Consider the following 21,692-nt stretch of genomic DNA (forward strand, 5'->3'; position numbering starts at 1 on the left):
CAGTGTGCAGCAAAAGCAGACCAGAGAACCTTTCAGTGTGTGCTTGGCCAGGCAGGAGCTCAGAATGTGTAATGCTGCTGCTATTGCTAGGGTTGCTGCTTCTTGTTTTGGACTCTGGTACACATCTGACAGAGTACAAGAGGCTTATTAGAAGCTTTTTACAAGTGTAAAGAAAACCAAAGAGGAAAATATCACAAAGCCTAGGCCACTTTATCATCAAGCTAAATTATAATTAAAACGCAAAACACAAGCAGCTTTCTGGCATTTATTCTGTGCCACTTGGATCAGTTGTAATTGTGAATTACATTTGTTAACCAGAGGTTTAAATGTGAAAAAATCAGCTGCACGCACTTAGTGATTTTTAAAAATCAATTTTCCAGTAGATTTAAGTAATCTTCTACCAGTCCCAACTGCACCCAATTACATCAGCACAATTTTCTAAGAGCTAGACTTTAAGTGCAGCTATCCTTGTTCTATCATCCAGTTAGTAAAAGAGTTGAGATAGGTAAATAGTGTGGGTGAGGAGGAGCCTACCTATGTTTTGCTTCACAACTGTGCCCAAAGATTTCCAATGTCTCCTTTTCCAGACATCTATTGATTAAAACTTTGGGATGTATGTACATCCTTTACATCAGTGTAGAAGACTAATTCTAATAATGCATTAGAAGAATTCTTTCATCGCAGTGCATTTGGTAACCTGAGCCAAAGGAATGAACAGTCGGTAGTGGACACAAAAACTTCTGGATTTATTGACAACACTTAAAAGGAGCTCTGCATAATCCTGATTTTAACAGTCATGAGTCATAGAAATCACCAAGGTACACTTTTGCACCACGTAAAGAGATTTTCACCTGCATATGTTTTGTGTACAGAAGCTTCATGAATTCATGCATCTGTCCATAGAAGGTGTTATTCATCCACCAATACTTCATCTGGCAAAAGTTAATTCACAGAACAGTTGGAGAAGAATAGAGAAGAATTGCTGGGAGCAATTACGTGCCTATCTTCCAATCTAGGGTTGAATTGGCAACATAAGAACCAAGAGTAGAGTTTAAGTGATCTCTGAGTATCATATTAATCCTGATATTAAATTACCATTGCAATAATGAACTCTATCATTTACAATAATCTAGAAACTTAAGTAGATTTTTGCCGTGCAATGCAAGACAAAAAACATCTTTCACCCAGTCAATGTATAAAGTGTGAATAGATCAAATGCTTTCTCTAGCTTAGATCCAGTGATGAAAAGTAATGTGCGTTAATTTGGGAGGTGTGTTCCAAATACTTGAGATTTTTGGTGCCAAACAGAGGCTATTGAAACAGCAACATTTTAAAGCAATTTGTGATGCCACCTGTGAGGGTTTACCAGAGAGTAATATGTAGCTTGACAGAGAGAAAGAGGACAATGGATTACAGTTAATGGCCAATAAATTAAAGTTCTAAATTCACAAATTGCAAGAGCATATATTAGAGAATTAGAATTCCAAGATTGAATTGTTAGTTATTTATTTATCACTATATACATTTTATAGATCTTCTTAAAAAGAAAAAAAAGTTTAGATTGTTTTTACTATTGTGCAGCAGGAGAATAGAAGTTCTTTCAGGTATCATTAAACAATCCATTGAATAATTACCCTAAGCTACCTGGCATGATGCAAATGGCAATGTAGCATCAAATTAATTCTGGAACAAAAAACCAGGAAATAAATTAATTAAATGCAAGTTATATTATATAGTAAATCACATTGCAGAATAGGATGACTATTGTCCACTATGTAAAGAAAATGATTGGCAACAACTTAAGAAATCACGCGTTGCCTGGAGTGGAGCTTCTGGACGTCCAGCAAATCCTTGCTCTTTCATAGCTGAAGCTCTTGCTACTCGTTCAGTGTGAAACACATCTCTATACTGCGGCTGCAAAGGGCTACAGTAGAACGAACAAAATGTGTTTCTGCACTGCTTGAAGTAATCACTTTGGTTTTGGATCTCACTGACTGTTGATTGCTGCCACATATCAGATCAACAACGGCGGCTCCAGTAATTCATGTTGCATGATGTCACAACTGCCTTCTCAAAAAGAACCAGGATTAGAGATGTTTTACAAACCAGAACGCGATATTCATGAATCCATCTGCCTCTGCATCAACTTTGGATACCGAGTGGTTGTTATCGGGGTACCATAACAATCTGGAAAAAGAAAACAATTCTCTATTAATTTAAACGTAAAATAAACAGTTGAATACTCACGTACATTCATGATATAAAAAGGTAGATGAAAAAATCCAAAGCGGGAGAGCTTGAAATAGTACATTGTGGACAAAATAATTATCTATGGAATAGATCTAGACTAGAAAAAATTGAATCAAAGGTTGGCGGGCAAAACATCAACTGAATAACGGGCTAAAGGGGATATGGTCCGCAGCTCCCAGATTAAAAATAATAACAATAGTTTTATTGTAGGAGATGTTGCTTTTACAGAGCAGAAATTGAAACAAAAGCACGAAGCTATGAAACACCCCAATGACGTCACCATCACATCTTGCTGCCTATTCTTAAAGCAATCGTGCAACCACTTAAATATATAAACGATTTCTTCTATCCCTAACAAGATCCAAGAAGTAATTTTAAACATACCTTACAGGAACACCTCTAGTTTTCAGTGCTCGATAGAACTCAAGGCCTTGAGTGGGATTAACCCGTTTGTCCTTCTCGCCTAGAATGATCAACACTGGAGACTTGACCTGCAGGGAGCAAATAATTATTTCTCATATAGAATAAGAAAACAAGAGTTAAAAGGTAGAGTCCGCCCTCACTTCTCAACTGCTGACAATGCTAAAGAATGCTAAAAAGAGAAAAATCACAACTATCAGCAAGTCTGCTCTGATACACATCGTTCGTGATTTTGGCAAAATAACAATTTAATCCACTGCAACTATCTGGCAATCTTTGAATGCATTAGGTACACAGAGCTTTGGTCACCTAGTGCTCAGAAACAGACTGTCTATTCAAATATTTTTTCAGAAGAATTGGTGCCAATATTCAACTAAATGACTAGAGTAAACAGCATACATCATTATGGAATTAATCTAGATGCATTTGTCAAAAATGCAATATGAAGGAGGGCAAAGTTTCCCCATCACCTGACAACCTGGGTTTGAGTCCTGCCAGGATTGGTGGGCTGTAATGATCCACATGGTACAAATTTGAGCAACAAATGGATAATGACCCAGAACATAAAACCGTCCATAATTAAGAATTTCATTTAGTTCCTATAAGAGTGCCAAATAGAGGGGAATAAGACCACGGTAGTGCACTACTCCAATGGATAGGAGCAATATTCAGTCTGGCTGGTGCTGTCCTGATCCGATAGTGCTTAAAGACTGGTCAAAAGTAAGATGGTGCTCATTCAGCAAAACCAACACCCTTCACACTGATATGGTGCAGACTTGATGGGCCGAAGGGCCTTTTTCTGCACTGTAGGGTTCTATGATTCCCCCCAAAACATCAATGGTTTTATCCATTTCAATTTATAAATATGTATAAAAATGTCATCAAATGCATCAAACACATGATAAAAGAAAAATAATTGCAAACTACTTACTTGAGAAGCATATGTAATTGGTGATTTGCTCAACATTGCTGTCAACAAAGCGGGAGTCGGAAGCTGACCAGCTGTGTACTCAAATCCAGCCTCCACTATACACCTAAAAAACAAGATAGCTTCTGAGCTTTGGTAATGCACTGACACCAATATTTAAGCTTAATTTATTGATAAAATGCTGAATTTAAATTATCTTTGTTCTGGTTTTGCCGCATTAAATTCCCATAATGCTGTATTATTTATGTCTCAATCCAAGTTGAGTAATGCCATTTAAAAAAACAATACAATGCTGACTTCAAATGATCAGCTGTAGAATAAAGCACTCTCACACACACCGGATACAAATGGAATCTCTGCACTTGAAGCCTTCAGTAAACAGCACAAAGCTCTTAAGATCTCACATAATTTATTCCTTGGGTACATTACAGACAATAAGCAGAGTAGTGCTTTGACTCTTAGCTGCTTAGTTTTGTGTACTTCAACAAACTCTACTTCCCAATATGTAATTTTTTTTATCAACTTCCTTTTACAAAACACAAGATGCTTTTTTTTTAAGATTTACTTTATGGTTTATAATTAAACAGATGAAGAAAATGAGAGAACAGGTGACTTCAAAATGGGGCCCCAAATGCATCGCTGGATCCAATTAACCCTCACCTTCTAATCTCATTTAATCCAAAAACTATATTTGACCTCAAGTCCCCAATGCAACACCTTTGGAGACCAACTTGGATATATTGCAAATAATGTGGAAGCAAACTGTCAACCCAATGTAAATGTAGAAACTATCAAACTTTAATTTATAGGTGTTTTTCTTAAATTAATACAAAACTTGTGTCTAAAATAACGAAAAATTACTCTTTTAAAAAGGTTTGAAAGAAACAAAACTGTTTAAAAAAAGCATTATATAATCAAAAAAGACATTCTCACTCCCTCCTTGAAATCAGTACTCACCAGTCTGGGATATCTGTTGTTCCTAGCATAGAAGCAATATTAATGACCGGGTTTCTGGTCACACAGGCCTTGTAAAATTTAGGATACTGTCCAACCAGGTGACCAGCAAGAAAACCTCCATGTGAGCCACCAATTACAAAGGCCTTCGAAGCATCAACCAGTTCTGTATTCAGCACACATTCTGCTGAAAACTGAAAGGAAAATGAATAAGTGATTTTTGATTACAATAAATAGCATTACACTGCATAATAAACTATTTGATTTTTATTTACTTTGTGCTACAGCAGCAGCAGCAAGGCAGCATAGTAAAGGGTATCAAACGAGTGGGGTCTTGCACAGTAATAGGATGGAATCAGTCATTAGCTTCCCCTGAGGAAAAGCAAATGAATTGCAGGAGAAGACTCAACACAAAACCGTGAGACTACACACACAACCTTTTATTGGTCAATTCCCCTTACACTGAGTTCAATACACTTTCTTTTGAAACGGGCAATCTTTTTTTGCAACACTTACATTCAAACACCAACTCGATGTATTCCCCCATCCCCTAAACCTTATGACAGGATTACTTAAGGTAAACAAAATGGTTTCCATTATCTGGTAGTATAAGGACTGGCGGACAAGATTTCAGGTTAAAGACAAAAGATTCAGACAGGATGAGAAGAAGAACTTGCTTATACAGCAAATGGTAATGACCTGGAACTCAATGACAATGGTAGTGGAAGCAGAGACAATGAATGATTTCAAAAGGAAATTGGATGAGGACTTGACAGAAATAAACATGCAGAGGAATGGAACTGATGGGATTGCTCAAGAGCGCCGACATGGACTTGATGGACCAAATGAATCCCCTAGACTTGTAATTACCTTGATCACTCTTCTCTGAACAGTGGTTACCACTGCTGCTTCACAGTGCCAGGGATCTGGATTCAATTCCCGGCTTGGGTGACTGTGTGGAGTCTGCATGTTCTCCCTGTGTCTGCGTGGGTTTCCTCAGGATGCTCCGGTTTCCTCCCACAGTTTTAAAGATATGCTGGTTAGGTGTACTGGCCATGCTAAATTATCCCTCAGTGTAGCCAAACAGGCGTCGGAGTGTGGCAACAAGGGGATTTTCACAATAACTTCATTGCTGTGTTAATGTAAGCTTACTTGTGACACAAATAAATAAACTTTAAGCTTTCCTCATTTATTCTTTTTTTTTAAAAGTCCAGTGACCAAAAATGCTATATATGCATCTACTTATCTGCCTCATGTCAAATTAACAGCTTAGACCCTTCATTGAACTGCAATCATTGTCAGATTGCTGCTCCACTTGAAATTTTACAGCTCTGAGCACCACCCTTGCAAGGTCTTCCAAGCCCAGGTTCTCTAGAAATGTGGAATGCAGCATCGCCTGAAGAAATCTATCGCAACAGAATTGAGGGGGGGGGGGGGGAGGCGGCAGAAGACAGGAGATGTCCACTTATTCTGGTGCTTGATGCCATATGGTAAATGTATACATCTAGTATGAATGTCAGTGGAAGGATGAATGTTAGTGAATAGCTGAACAGGTCGGACGAATGAATGAATGGGTAGGTTGGGCTGGTAGGTGGGTGAGTGGGTGATTAGTTTGCCGAGGGTACTCAGGTCTGGTTAAGGGAGAAGTTGGATGGTGGGGAGGTAGTCAGGTTTGGTTGAGGGTGTAGTTGCGGAGTCGGGGGATATTCAGTGGGATAGTACTTGGGTTGAAAGTTAGTCAGGAGATCAGGGGAGGTGGTCAGACCGGATCAGATGTAAGGTGGCCTATATTTCAAATTTTATCTTAGAAGGATTAAGTTGCTTAATTAACCGCTTTTAGATGCTTCTGTAAAGAGATGTATTCTGCAGTAGGCCAACAAAGTCAAGTCACCATTTTGTACTAACATCTTATCCAAAAGGAGCCATTTTATGATTTCAACGCCTGCTGCCAAACTATACAACACTCATGCACTACACTCTAGGATTGTAAAGTAGCAACTGACCATCAACTGATGATTATTAGTACCACTTCGATAATTCTAATTGAAGAATAAATATTTTAATCAAGTGGTTAAAAAGGATTGGACTTTATTTCTGTTTTTCTACCAACATTCCTGTCCGTATTTTAAACATGTAGTGAAAGTATTTGCTGGAGGCAACTGCATTATTCTGACGGAGCCCCCACTGGATTAGTTTAGTACTAGACCTAATCAATAGGAGTCTATCCAGTATTGAGATAAGAAACATATATTGAAGAAATCCATTGTCCATTGCAAATTAACCCTTAAAACATTGACCTATTAGCAATAACTTTGGGTCAAGGTGGGGTGATGCCAAATTTAGGCACAAAAGAGGGGTTTGGGAATCAACTTACTCACATACACCAAGAGAAGGGACTCTCTATTGTGTTTCTCGGGGAGAGAGGTAGAATTCTTGTTGGCATGAGGAAAGGTAACGTAGCACTGCACCCAGGCACAAAGGCAGAATTCCTTCTGGTATAGACCCCAGATATTGTCGTTTCCTTCTGAAATTGTCAGCGAGGAGGGTCAAAATCATTTGCCACTTCTTTTGGATTGGCCATCCATTTGAAGTTCAAGTCTGTAGTGTACTGTTGATAAGTATACCTTTTTGTTCTTTTGCTTCTCTAGCTAATTGATAAGTGTATTGTTGTATTGTTGTTTATTTTATCCTTTATTCTATAAACTTTGGTACGATTTATAAACTCACTATCTGAGTATTTGCCTGACGGTTAAATCTCTGTTAAACTGAAATGGTTTATTTACCTCAATTAGATTCCTTCTCATACTTATAAACTCCAGCGAGTACAAGGCCAAACTGTGTAATCTCTCCTCATACATCAACCCTTTCATTCCTGGAATCCATCTAATAAACCTCCTCTGAACTGCCTCCAACATCAGTACATCCTTCCTCAAATGCAGAGACCAAAACTGGACACTACTCCAGATTGGTCTCACCAAAACCCTATACAATTGCAACAACTCCAGTCCTTTTGCAATAAATGCTAACATTTTACTTGATGTGGGTATGCCGGCGTTGGACTGGCGTAAACACAGGAAAAAGTCTGACAACACCAGGTTTTAGTCCAACCTATTTATTTGATAATATACTCACAAGCTTTCGAACATTTTACTTGCCATTTTTGTCACATGCTGTACCTGCATACCGACTTTCTGCTATTCATGAACAAAGGCACCCTGATCCCACTGCCCAGACACATTTTGAATCTGCTTTCCATTTAGGTAATAATTTGCCTATTTTTCCGGCCAAAATGAATAACCTCGCACTTATCCACATTAAACACCATCTGCCATATTTTGCCCCATTCTCCCTGCCTATCTTTATCTGTCTGCAAAACCTTGATCTCCTCTTCACTGCCTTCTTTCCACCTATTTTATACTTTGTCTCTGTTTGCAGATTCTTTGTATAGAGTATAAACAATTGAGATCCGACTACTGGCCTCTGCAGCAGTCCGCTACTTACAGTTTGCCAGCCAGAAAAGACCCATTTATCTTGACCTCTGCTTTCTGTCAGTCAGCCAATCCCCAATCCAATCTAGTACTCCCAATCCCCTATGAGTTCACCTCTTGGATGGTGTCAAGCTTCTTGAGAGCTGCTGGAGCTCAATAACTCAAATTTAAAAATGAATGATAAAATCAGGCAGGGTTAATATGGATTTATGAAAGGGAAATCATGTTTGACAATCTTGTTGAGTTTTTTTTGAGGATGTTACTTGTGGCTTAGATAAAGGAGAACCAGTGGATATGGTGTATTTGGGTTGTTGAAAGCTTTCCTAAATAGAATTAGAGCATATGGGATTGGGGAACATGATAATCTGGACTGAAAAAGTGTAGGATAGGAATGAACAGTTCATTCTCTAGATAGCAGACTGTTACTTGTGGGATACTGCCAAGATCAGTGCTAAATCCACAGCTATTCACTAACTTTATAAGTAATTTGGGATTAATTGTAACATTTCCAAATTTGCTTATGACACCAAATTGCTGGGAACACGGATTATGAATAGGACGCATAGAAACTTCCAGAAGACTTGGACAGACTAGAACAAGGCTGATTGAATACAAGTGTGAAGTTATCCACTTTAGAAAAAACAAAAAGGCAGAATTTTTCTTAAATGATGAGAGATTGGGAAGTGTGGGTGACCTTGTTTATGAATCACTAGAAGGTAATATATAGGTGCAGTAAACAGTTAGGAAGGCAATGGCATGTTGGCCTTCTTTATGAAGGGATGTGAGTACAGGAGGAAGGAAGTTTTGCTGCAGTTGTATGGTACCTTGGTGGGACCTCACCTGGAATACTGTGCACAGTTTCGGTCCTTCCTCCTAAAAGAGGATATACTTGCCATTTGGGGGGTGCAACAAAGGCTCACCAGATTAATATCTGGGATGGTGGGATTGTCATATGAAGAGAGATTGAAGAAACTGGTTCTGTATTCATTGATTTCCCTGGTGAACGAGGGGTGATCTCATTGAAACTTACAAAATTCTTACAGGACATGATAGAGTGGGTGTCGATGATTCTCCTAGCTGGCAAGTATAAAACCATGGGACATGACCTCAGAATAAGAGGCAGGCTATTTAAGACTGAGATGAGAAGGAATTTCTTCATTCAGGAGGGTGATAAATCTTTGGAATTCTCCACCCCAGAAGATTATGCAAGTTCAGCCTTTGAGCAACTTCAAGTCAGAAACCAGTAGATTTCTGGATACTAATGATACCAAGGGATATGGAGATAGCGCAGGAAGATGGCATTGAGATGGATGATCAACCATGGTCAAACTGAATGGCACAGCAGGTTCGACGGGTCAATTGGCCTTCTCCTATTCCGATTCTATATATAAAGAGTATAAGAGAATACTTATACTCTTTAAATGTGCATTTACAGTCCTTAAACATTTTATCCCACATAGGCGTCAGATAAACTGGCCTTTAATTTCCAGCTCTTTTATTCTTTTTTAACATTGGGCCCACATTTTATTATTCTCTGGTACTCAATAGTCTGAAAAATATCAAAACATCAACAGTTTCCTCCTCCAATTTTTAGAGGATTTTAGAAAACGTCCCATCTGGTTTCCTAAATGTTGTGAATTAACCAACTCCATTTACCACAACTGCAATTGTTTTAGTAAACAAATGATGATGATTGACATAAATAATCGTTACAGATCAGAAAGGCCATTCCATCTATTCTTGCTTATTCATCCAAAAAGACTTTACAATCTCAATATAAGAACATCCAATTGGTTCTTAAATTTCTCAATTCCATTAGTTATCAGAAATACCAATCACTCTTTGTGATGGTCATCAGGATATCAATCACTAATCTGAATCTGTGCCTCCTTGATGTTAGTTTGAAATCATTTTCCAAATTCACTTTTTCTATTTACTACTGTATATACTCCAAAAGGTTCACCTCTGAAGTTTTCAAAATTGAAAAGCCAACTCTCTAATTTCTTCAAAATTAGTCACCTAACTTAGCAATCAGAGTTGTGATTTTCCTTTGCACCAGCTTCACAGTTTGAGGTTCGCTATTGTGTCTTAGTGACTAGAACTAGTCACAGTACTCTATCTAGATGCTATCTCACCACAGCTATATACATTTTGAATATGATTTATTTTGACCTGGACTCTGCTACTAATATTCTATAATTTGCTGCTCAGCAGTGGTTGAACACATTGCCCTTGACATCTTGAATGGTGACTATCCTTCATTCATATGCAATAATAGCAATTTGACCATGTGGTCTGTAACAACCAAAACTACATCTGTCCTCATCTAATGCCGAAGACACAGTCCATTAATAGACACAGGATAGTGATCACGAGTGAGAAACATTATTGACTCACACCTCTTTAATCAAGGGATGTTGAAATAAAATGTAACATCCCAAATATGCTCGCTAAAATATGTTGAATTAGAGCAAACCATGATTTAAACCTGGGATGTTTCGGTCAATGCAGTACTGGCATATTCTAACATTAGTGGATCTGTGCTTGCTTTGCTGAAGCCAAAGTATGGGTGTAATTCAGCACTGCAATGTTTGCTAAGTTTGCACATTATGAATGCATCAGGCATTGTACAAAGACATTAACAACATTTGACAGTGTTAATGCTTGATTAGAGAGAAAAATGTTGTTCAATAGATCATTTTAACATTAACATGCTCAAATGCTGTTCTCACTGCTCAAGAAATAGACTTAAAAGAAAAGATAAATCTGTATATTTGTACCTTTGAAAAACCAATTACAAAAACTGCTTGGTGATGAATCACATTATACTATTTTCTTGCTGAGAATGACTGAATGTTTTAACGATTTCAAATAATGTTTATGGTTCATTTAACCTTGTGGAATGTTCATTTTGTGTTTACTTTATCCAAGTAATTAAATATTCCATTTTGAAAATTGAAAACAATATTAAAAATCACAGGCATGTTATAAGTATGTAATGAATCTGAATTATTACAGCAGAGTAAGTAAGGAATGACCAACCAACAGGATCTAATATAATAAATTTTCAATCCAAGAATACAGGCAGATTTTCTAGTGAAAATGCTCCTCATGTGGAGCTTTCAAAGATCATAAAAGCTGTGTAATTAATGATTAATTAGTTCACTGAACTAAAATCTACATTTACAATTGAATACAGCCGATGACAAATTAACACATCTGGGGAAAATGGCCAGTAAGGTATGAAGATGATCAGCTCACAGGTCTGTGTTGGGAACTCTCGTGTATATACAATGTGATCCAATCATGTTAATAAGGGAAGCAATGTCAAAATTTCATGACATCAAATTAGCATGCACAGCAAAGCAGAAGAATAACGTAGGCAAACACTCGGTAAGAGAATGGGCAGGTAATGGCAAATCTAATTCAAGGTAGATAAAGGTTTAAACTGTCGAAAAACATGACAAAAATCAATAAATGAGATGATGGCATTGTGGCATTATCACTGAACTAGTGATCCAGAAACCCAGAGTAATGCTCTGGGGACCAGTGTTCAAATCTATCAAAGTAGAAGGTGAAATTTGAATTCAATAAATATTTGAAATATCATGAAACCATTGTCAATTGTAAAAACCCATTTGGTTCACTAGTTTCCTTTAGGGGATGAAATTTGCTATCCTTAAAGATCTGCTCTATATTTCCAAGTAATCTCCACATCATGACTATGTTTCCAACACAGGCACATTTATATAGTTCATTATATTTTCAGGGAATTCCAACCTATTTCATATATAGTTTAAGTTTACTTATTAGTGTCACAAGTAGGCTTACATTAACACTGCAATTAATTTACTGTGAAAATCCCCTAAATGCCACAATCCAACAGCTGTTTGGGTACGCAGTGAGAATTTAGCATGGCGAATGCACCAAATCAGCATGTATTTTGGAATGTGGGAGGAAACCCATACAGACATGGGGAGAACGTGCAGAATCCACACAAACAGTAGTCCAAGCCAGGAACTGAACTCAGGTGTCTGGCATTGTAAGGCAACAGTGCTAGCCACTGTACCAACGTGCTGCCTCAATATAATAATTTAATGCAATATTTTGAGAGGTAAATTCAGCAACTAAGTCCCACATGCAGGAAACAAAATAACCAGTTGAACTGTAGATATAATTGTTGAGCTGGACATGAGAGTTCCCCACTCCATTGCATAGTGAATGTCATGGGATCTTTCAAAACACAAAGATAGGCTTGATTTGTCATGTCTGAAAGACAACACATCAGCAATCCTTCACCAATGCATCCAGGTGCCACTTGATCTTGGAATAGGCAGACCGAAATGAGATTAGAATGATGACTGGTGGGAAAGCTAAGACTGGGACAGATAATGGGTCAATGGACAGCTTATGTACCAGAATTTTAATAATTATATGCACTGGAGATATACCTTAAGGACTATATAGCGAAACAAAATAGGCAATTAGAACCTTGTGTAATGCTTCTACAAAGATAGGTCTGAAATTCTGGGCATCCTAATACAATGAAAAATTCTAAAGAAATTTCTCCTTCTTGCAAGTCCTATTAGCTTCATACAATCTTCCCACAGCTAGACTAAAATGCTACTTTTAAACAAATAAATAAATGAAACTTAATAACATAATTTCAGTGACAGGTGGTCATGTGATTCAAATCAGTAAACACCTTTTAAACTTGAGTCACCTGCTTAAACATTTTTAACACCATTGCCTGATTGGGACATAAACAATAAATAACTCTGATTGTAAAACAAAATTTATTCCCAATAGCCAGCCCAAAGTTATAAGTTGCAGAATGGTTTGCTAATTTTCCAAAAATAATAAGTCAGTATTTATTTATGCATAAATTATCTGAACTGAACAGTTCATTACCTGCACATCTTTTACATCTTGATTTCCAATATTTCCAAGCAGAGAGTAGATACTGTCCTGTCCAAAGCCAATGGAGCCTCTGTAATTTACTGTAAAATAGTGTCAGTGAGATCTACATTATTCTAAAAAGCAGAGAATAAAAAGGAAATCTGCAAATATTGAAAATCAAATGTGAGCATAAAGTGTTGGAAACATACATCGCCCACCTCTGCGGTAGATAAGGGACCTCCATTTCATGGAAAGGGTCAGTAGCCAAAATGAAAACCTAACTTTTCAGGCTCTGATAGGCCTAAATGTGTATTTCCAACATTTTTCTTTTTCACCCGTAACAGCATAAGAACCAAGCCCCCATACTCCCACAAATCCTGTAAAACTAATTCTACAAAGTAAACAAATCACTCTAACACAACGGGTCATAAGGGATTTTTTCTATATTAACTGATTTACTTTAAACAGTAATGTCATTTAAGGTCACTGAAATCAAGTGAGCACAGATGCAATAAACGTGGTTTGTTCATTCCCCTTTTCACTATTTCATCTGAGACTTGACATCAATCCCACTACGGTTCTTAACTCTGAAGAACTGCACTTTAAAAGGATTTGAGCTTCTTTTGGTACATAGGAACATAGGACTTAGGGACAGAAGTCAGCCCTTACAACATTCTTCTGCCATTTGGTAAGATTACAGCTGCTCTGATTGTAGTCCCAACTCCGCTTTCTCGTCTGCCCTTCATAACTCCCTTGTTCGGTACTGAGCTTTCTCAGCTGAGAAATTAATGATATGATGGCTATTAGCAAAGTGATCAGTTGAAGACAGGAGATAATTTCCATTTCAAGAATTGGAAAAAAACTGTAAACTTAAAACTTTAAACTGGGACCCAGTTATAATGCAATCTGATATCGCATGGAACTCTATTAATGTGTCTTGGACTCCAAAAATTTCATTTAAAATTATCTCTCCAGAACACACTTTCGGAGCATTGTTAAAATATAATTGCTCCACCAATTATTTAGAACCCACCAATGAAACTGCAGCCTCATGACTAATTAATGTGTCATTTTTCTCTGTATAACTACAGGTCAAATTTGTACTAATACCAATACAACAAAGAAAAATATGTCCTGAATCAAAGAGAACATCTTAATCCAATCATAAGAAATTGAAAATCAGCACACAAATCAGGGAAGGCTTTAGATACAAGCTTCCATTTCACAAAGAGTGGAGATTTCAGAATCAATGCTTCATAGATGATACAAAAGTAAAGATGAGTTGAAAAGAATGTTGCTTAGAGATGGATGAAAATAGCGAAATAGGAAAGCCTGAAATACCATCAACACACCTTTGTGCAGTTCATCAGCAGACTGCACATCTTTTACATCAGCCAAGAGAGCAATTACATTAGAATCCTGTTTTCCAAGATCAGATTAGGAAGTTTTGCCACTAAGTGAATAAAACATCAATGCCCCAGCAGAGTTTGGAGTCAGCAAAGGATAATTTTGCAAGGTTCAAGAACAGTGGCATTACACAAGACACTATAAGAGGTGCTCCATTGTCCCCGGACAAGCCAGACACAGGGCAGCACGGTAGCACAGTGGTTAGCACTGCTGCTTCACAGCTCCAGGGTCCTGGGTTCGATTCCCGGCTCGGTCACTATCTGTGTGGAGTTTGCACATTCTCCTCGTGTCTGCGTGGGTTTCCTCCGGGTGCTCCGGTTTCCTCCCACAGTCCAAAGATGTGCGGGTTAGGTTGATTGGCCATGCTAAGAAATTGCCCCTTAGTGTCCTGGGATGCGTAGGTTAGAAGGATTAGTGGGTAAAATATATATGGGAGTAGGAACTGGGTGGGATTGTGGTCAGTGCAGACTCGATGGGCCGAAGGGCCTCTTTCTGCACTGTAGGGTTCTATGACATCATCAATGCCCGCTGAACAAAGACGATTTTATACTGATGAGTCCAAAGATGTGTGGATTAGGTGGATTGGGCATGCTAAATTGCCCCTTAGTGTCAGGGTGATTAGCTTGGTAAATGTATGGGTTAATGGGGATAGGTCCTGGGTGGGAGTATGATCAGTGCAGACTTGATAGGCCAAATGGCCTTCTTCTGCACTGTATGATTCTAAGATCCTAGGGTACACAAAAGAACAAATTCACAACCACAAGACAGACCTGTACTACAAAACGCTTCCATTCAAGATGCTAGCGAGACAATGCACAAATGACAAAATACCTGTTTCGTTGCAGCACACCTGCTGCAACAAAACAGGTCCACATAAGCTGACTCCAGTCATCATTGGAATGTTCAACAAATCATACTTCCATCGTTTAAATCTAAAATCACTAAGATGCAAAATGTAAAGTGCCAAGGCCTGCATGACAATATCAACTTTCAAAGCCTGGTTCCACCATAAATTCATACCAAATGTCAGAAGACCAGTCAGAACAAATGATCAAAAAGGCAATCTTCTTGACAACTGCCCTGTATACCCACTGACAGGGAATCTGGTAACACAAAATATGAAAATCAAAGGTGTCTAAATACCAAAAAATACACCACCAAAATCAAACATCTTGACCAAAACATCGTACAGTCTTCAAGGCATAACTACAGAAAAGAAATGATCATGAGAATGTTGGACAGTGGGGATAATGTATGAATGTACCTGGTGAAATTTGACATGAAGAAGGGAATTTTACATCTGCAACCATTTTTGTTTGTTTACATCCGGGTGTATTGTCATTGATGCATTGTTTCACTAATGTCATGTCTGGTAATATTTCGTAGTACAGGTCTGACTCGTGGTTCTGGATTTGTTCTTCGGTGTACCCTCATCAGTAAAATCTCCTTTTGTTCAGCGGGCAATGATGTTGGTTCATCCAAGGGCAATTGTTCTTCTCATAGTATCTTGTAAAATACCACATCTGTCCTTGAACCTTGCTAATTATTCTTTGCTGGCATTGACGTTTCATTTACTTGGTGGCAAAACTTCTTAATAAATCAACTCTATCAGACAGTCCTGGAGGCACAGCATTTGACATGGTAATCAACAAGAAGATACATTTCACAGGTTTCATTGAAGAAGAAATACCCGAGATTAAGGAGAGAGTTTGGATTATAGTTAATTCAATTCCAGAATCAAGACAAGACTAACTCTGTACTTGGGAGACATGTTAGATATTGATGACGCCAATGCCTGGTTGAATATGGACGTCCAAGAGGTTACCAATGAGATGATAACTGATCATGAAACATTGGCTGCATAACAGATCCAAACCCTTGACATGTCCAGCAAACTGAAAATGATGATGGCTTCTGTGACAACAAGACCAAGCCACTACCATGACCCCATGCAGTCATCCAATAGCTAGGAGAATTGCTGAGATATTTGAAATCAATAAAATATCAACCGCTATAAGTGTGAGACAACTTTAAAACATCCTACATCAATCAAAGGCTAGGACTAAATGTGAAGTTAAAAATTACTGATTTCCTCAAAACATTCCATTCAATAATGGCTGTGTGTACATATATATTCACATTTGTTACGAAAAAGTTTTATTTTATTGTAAATGATTTGTCTTTATTTTGTTTGTTTATTATTCTGGATACGGGCTTGGCACTTTTAAAAGAACATTGTCATAACCATCTCTCACATAACAGGGTCCTAGAATAGCCCTCATCATTGCCCTCTCCAACACCAATCTGTTCCCGGGGTCCCCTGCCACCAGAAAAGTGCACTCCTTCCAGAAAACAGAGAAAGATATAGAGTATGTAATCAAAAAAATGCTTTACATTACATTCACAACCTTGCTTATGCATTACCTGCTCTACTGTAGTATCACTTCATAAACTTTTTTTCTTAGATGCACCTCTGAATCAAATTATCTGATCCCAACTGATCTTCAGTGGTCACTAAGAAAAAGCTGAGCATGAGTAATGTGGTTAACTTCTCTATTTAATTTTCCCTCTTTACATGTGCAAAAACACCTCTTCTATACTCAGCCTCTTGACTCAACACCATTCCAAGGGCACATTAGCTAAAACTGGTAAATAATTTACAATTTACCACTGGAATAGGATCTCAGCTTTTGTAAGAGGGCAGCAGTTTGGTCATGTGCATTACTTACCGAGTAGTACGGCAAATCCCAGCCTGCAGAGTGTGGCAGGGTACAACATCCATTCTGCTGTGAAAACTGAATGTGGTCCACCTATAAAAAAAAAGTGTCAGACAGCACCACTAGCTCTGCATCCATTTATCTGATCATGTTCTTCCATTCATGGCAGCATGTTGGCACAGTGATTAGTACTGCTGCTTCACAGTACCAGGGACCCTGGTTCAATTCCCACCTTGGGTGACTGTATGGAGTTTACACATTCTCCCTGTGTCTGCGTGGGTTTCCTCTGGGTGTTCCAGTTTCACCCCTCAGTCCAACGATGTGTAGGTTACGTGGATTGACCATGCTAAATTGACCTTCAGTGTCCACATGTGGATTAAGCAGATTAGTTATGGTAAATACAGAGGGATAGGGCAGCAGGGTGGCCCTGGATAAGATGCTCTTTCGGAGAGTTGGCGCAAACTCAATAGGCCAAATGGCTGCCTTCTGCACCGTAGGGATTCTATAAGGATACTTGAATTTCTTGTATAAGAGCAACAAGAGCTGCGACCAATGCCACTATACAGGTCTCACTCGGCTAACTTTAGCCCAATACTGATATTGTATACTCAAAACAAATAGGAGCAAGAGTGTTAAACCTCTGATGTCAAGTGCAATAAAGTAACATTTGACAGTTCATTAATGTCCGGTGTTTCATTACAATGAAACAATTTGGTATAATAACCCACTCCTAGCCCTAATTCACAGAATGACTCTACCAGTATCAAGCTACAAGCTTATCATTTCAAATATAATGGGCTTTAAAGGGGATACTTCATTAAGAATTAAGAAAATTGGTTTTATTTATTCTTGGAGTCATTGTACTCAATTTTTCATTTCTTTTGTTTCTCAACCCCCGATTACATTTACTAATCAACTCCAAATAATTCAATCATCCTAGTTTTAATACTGACATCATAAAACTGGCATGTATACTGCTGGAGACTTGCTAGGTAGTAGGGCTAAAATTCATCCCCAGCTGGTCAGGCAGATATGTGGACAGAAGAAACAGAGCTAATGTTTTAATCCAATATTACTCTTCCTCGGAACTGGAGAGAGTTGAAAATGTGAAAGGTCTTATTATGTTGAAAAAGGCAGGAGGGATAGGTGGAACAAAACAGAAGGTCAGGGATTGTTTAGAGGGCAGAAGAGATTAAATGAGAAAGCTGTCATAGAACACAAGACAAAGGGAGTGGTAATAATTGTACCAGTTTAGAGCCAGAGTGTGTGTTAACAATAGAATAACGAAAAGAAAAATAATATAATGGATTAATAGCAGAAAAAGGGTTCAATGCTGTCTGAAAACAAAAAAATTAGCTTTGTCACTTCATCTCTCCTGCTCTCTAACCTACCCCTAACCTTGCATTTTGTTCCATCGGCCTCTCACCCATTTATTCTTGGAGACATTGTACTCAATTTTCCATTTCTTTTGTTTCTCAACCCCGATTACATTTACTAATCAACTCCAAATAATTCAATCATCCTAGTTTTAATACTGACATCATAAAACTGGCATGTGTACTGCTGGAGACTTGCTAGGTAGTAGGGCTAAAATTCATCCCCAGCAGGTCAGGCAGATATGTGGACAGAAGAAACAGAGCTAATGTTTCTATCACATTTCTACATCTCTCCAGTTCCAAGGAAGCACAGTGGCACATTGGTTAACATGGTTGCCTCACGGCACCAGAGGCCTGGGTTCGATTCTGGTGACTGTACGTTGGAGTTTGCATGTTCTCCCCTTGTCTGCGTGGGTTTTCTCCCACAGTCCAAAGGTATGCAGATTAGATTGATTGCCCATGCTAAATTGCTCCTTAGCGTCAGGGAGATTAGCAGGATACACACATGGGGTTAGGACCTGGGTGGGATTGTTGTTGGTGCAGGCTTGGTGGGCCAAATGGCCGCTTTCTGCATCGTGGAGATTCTATGAAGAAAAATCAAATTGAATTTGAAATGTTAACTCTGGTCCTCTCTCCACAGATGCTGCCAGATCTACTGAGTTTTTCCATCTTCTGTTTTCACTTCAGATTTCCAGAAACTGCAGTATTTTGATTTTATTAAAATATTTAAACTGTTTGGAATGAACCTGGGAAACAAAGAAAGGAGTGCATGGAAAAATCACAAATATTGGAAGTTCAACAACAAAAACAGAAAATGCTGTATTATAAAACAGGACAGTTAGTATCTGGAAGATAGACTTTTCCCCCCCGGGGGAATCCTTTATCAGGTTCCGACATAAAGTGTTAGCTTTTCTTCTCCTTTTGGCTCCTGTTTTGTCTTGCTGTGTGTTTGCAATGGCTGCTCAAGATAAGTCTGTGATGGGAGACAGATATGATTCAATCATAGTTCTTACATAAAATGAAACAAAAAGAGAAACTGCTGGAAAATCTCAGTTGGTCTGATAACATCTGTGGAGAGAGAATAAAGCTAACTTTTTGAGTCTGGATGACCCTTCATCAGAGTTGAAAACAATAAAGAATAGGACGACATTTATGCTGTTAGGCTGGGGGAGACACTGACAAAAACGTCATAAAGGGAATGATAGCGTTGGTTACCATGGCTAAGAAAGGTGCTGATAGCAACTTTAAGAGATCAGAATGTGTAAATGGCAGAACAAAGGTAAGCAGAGTGTTAGAAGACAACCCGAGATATGTAACGGATGGTCCTAGTGGGTTGGAGAGGGGAGACCATCCAGGGGAAAAAAAGATGGAAAACAAGATTATTAAGTGGAAAAATGAAATGATGGAAGAAATGAAAATTTAAAAATAAATGAAATAAAATAAAATGAAAGGAAATGGGGTGAAGATGGAGGAAAGTCTTCAGGATCTGAAGTTGTTGAACTCAACGTTTAGTCCTGAAGGCTGTAAAGTGCCTAATTGGAAGTTCGGGTGCTGTTCCTCCAGGTTGCATTGGGCTTTGTTGGAACATGGCAACAAGCAAAGGATGGACATGTGGAGAGCTGAAATGGCAAGTGACAGGAAGATTTGGGCCCTGCTTGCAGATGACCCAATGGTGTTCTGCAAAGTGGTCACCCAGTCTGCGCTTGGTCTCACCAAAAGCAGAGTAAATCACATTTAGTATGGTTCAGTTACACAATAAAAGCCCAAGATCTGTCTTTATTGCACAGCAGTGAGTTAATCCCAGCAAACAACTCATCAGGAATTAACTAGTTAATGGTGATTAGTTTTAGTGATTCTGCAAAACCATATGCCTGACTCAGACTGTACAGTCCCATTTCAGACAATTCATTACAGTACATTCCGCTATCATTTTAACTCACCATGCGGCCAAACAACCAGTGGAGACAAATCACCTTTACACTTTACTCCCGGCAGCAATAAGATACCTTCAAAATTCATCGCACCTGAATGAAAAGGAAAGAAACAACTGAAAAGAAAGTTGCAACAGCACACAATCAGTAGCATCAAAAACCATTCCAACAGTCAGCCACCTCTCCCACACATACAACAGGTTAATCTGACAGAGTACAGAGCACACCTGCCCTGAACCTTGAAATTCAAGCAAGGCCAATTGCAGTTGAAACTGGGATCTTTCTGTGATTGTCAGATTAACATCAGGTAGTGCATTTCTGGAGGGAAACTGAAATTGTACAACAAATCGGGAATAAATACTTGGGGTAGGACAAAAATGTTGCAAACTGAAAATAATTTCTATCATCTGAAAGCAATTCAGACCAAATATGTCCATTAAGTAACAAAAAACAACCTATTTTAAACAGAAGTGCAGGCACTTGAAGAGTCAAAATTTCAGTGATTCTCTAGTTTCCTAAACTCACTAGTTTCCTAGTGAGTTTACATAGGAAAATGGTGCAGCAGGCCATTCAATCCATCAATCTCCTCTGCCAACTAAACAAACTGTCTACCTGTTATGCCATTTTCCCCTCTATCCTCATATCCCTCAATGTCATCAGCAACCCGAAATCTATTGACTTCTGTCTTGAACATGCTCAATGATTGAGTTTCCATAACCGTCAGGATAGGCAATTCCAAAGATTCACCACACTCTTGATGAAGAAATTCTTCCTTGTTTCAGTTTTAAATGAGCCACCTTTTATCCTGAGACTGTATCCCCTGGTTCTAGACTCAGCAGCCAGGGGAAACATCCTATCTGCATTCACCCTGACACATCCTGGAAGAATATTGTAAGTTTCAATGAAATCACCTCTTATTCTTTAAAACTTTCAGAATACAGGCCCAGTTTCTCTCTCAATCATGTCATCTCAGGGATTAGACTGATGAATCCTCCTTATACCGCCTTATTGGTGCATACATTCTTCCATACATAAAGCTGCATAGTGGTACAGTGGTTAGCACTGCTGCCTCACAATGCCAGGGACCTGGGTTAGATTCTGGCCTTGGGTTACTGACTGTTGATTTTCCTCTGTGTGCTCCGGTTTCCTCCCACAGTCCAAAGATATGTAGGTTAGGTGGCTTAGCTATGCTAAATGCATGAAGTTACGGGGATAGGGTAGGGAGTGAACCTAGCTAAAATGCTCTTCTGCAGAGTCGGTGCAGACTCGATGGGTTGAATGGCCTCCTTTTGCACTGCAGAGATTCTGTAATTTTATGGTTC

The 21,692-nt window shown here is 38.6% G+C and overlaps 1 protein-coding gene across 2 annotated transcripts in view; it reads right to left on the minus strand.

The window, feature by feature from the left end:
- Positions 1 to 725: 725 nt before the first annotated feature.
- Positions 726 to 21,692, minus strand: part of LOC145339452 (acylamino-acid-releasing enzyme-like) — a 70,004-nt gene continuing 49,037 nt past the window's right edge. For both annotated transcript variants that reach the window (XM_080183932.1, XM_080183925.1), the window contains exons 16-22: positions 20,380 to 20,463; positions 17,076 to 17,156; positions 12,952 to 13,040; positions 4,556 to 4,746; positions 3,602 to 3,704; positions 2,635 to 2,741; positions 726 to 2,187 (exon numbers count right to left, since the gene is read on the minus strand). In XM_080183932.1, coding sequence (XP_080040058.1) covers positions 2,088 to 2,187; positions 2,635 to 2,741; positions 3,602 to 3,704; positions 4,556 to 4,746; positions 12,952 to 13,040; positions 17,076 to 17,156; positions 20,380 to 20,463 — 755 coding nt within the window. In that variant the 3' untranslated portion in view covers positions 726 to 2,087. The remainder of the gene's footprint in view (positions 2,188 to 2,634; positions 2,742 to 3,601; positions 3,705 to 4,555; positions 4,747 to 12,951; positions 13,041 to 17,075; positions 17,157 to 20,379; positions 20,464 to 21,692) is intronic.

The sequence above is a fragment of the Carcharhinus amblyrhynchos genome, chromosome 3 (genome assembly GCF_965287045.1).
Source record: "Carcharhinus amblyrhynchos chromosome 3, sCarAmb.v2.hapA, whole genome shotgun sequence".
Classification (NCBI taxonomy): domain Eukaryota; kingdom Metazoa; phylum Chordata; class Chondrichthyes; order Carcharhiniformes; family Carcharhinidae; genus Carcharhinus; species Carcharhinus amblyrhynchos.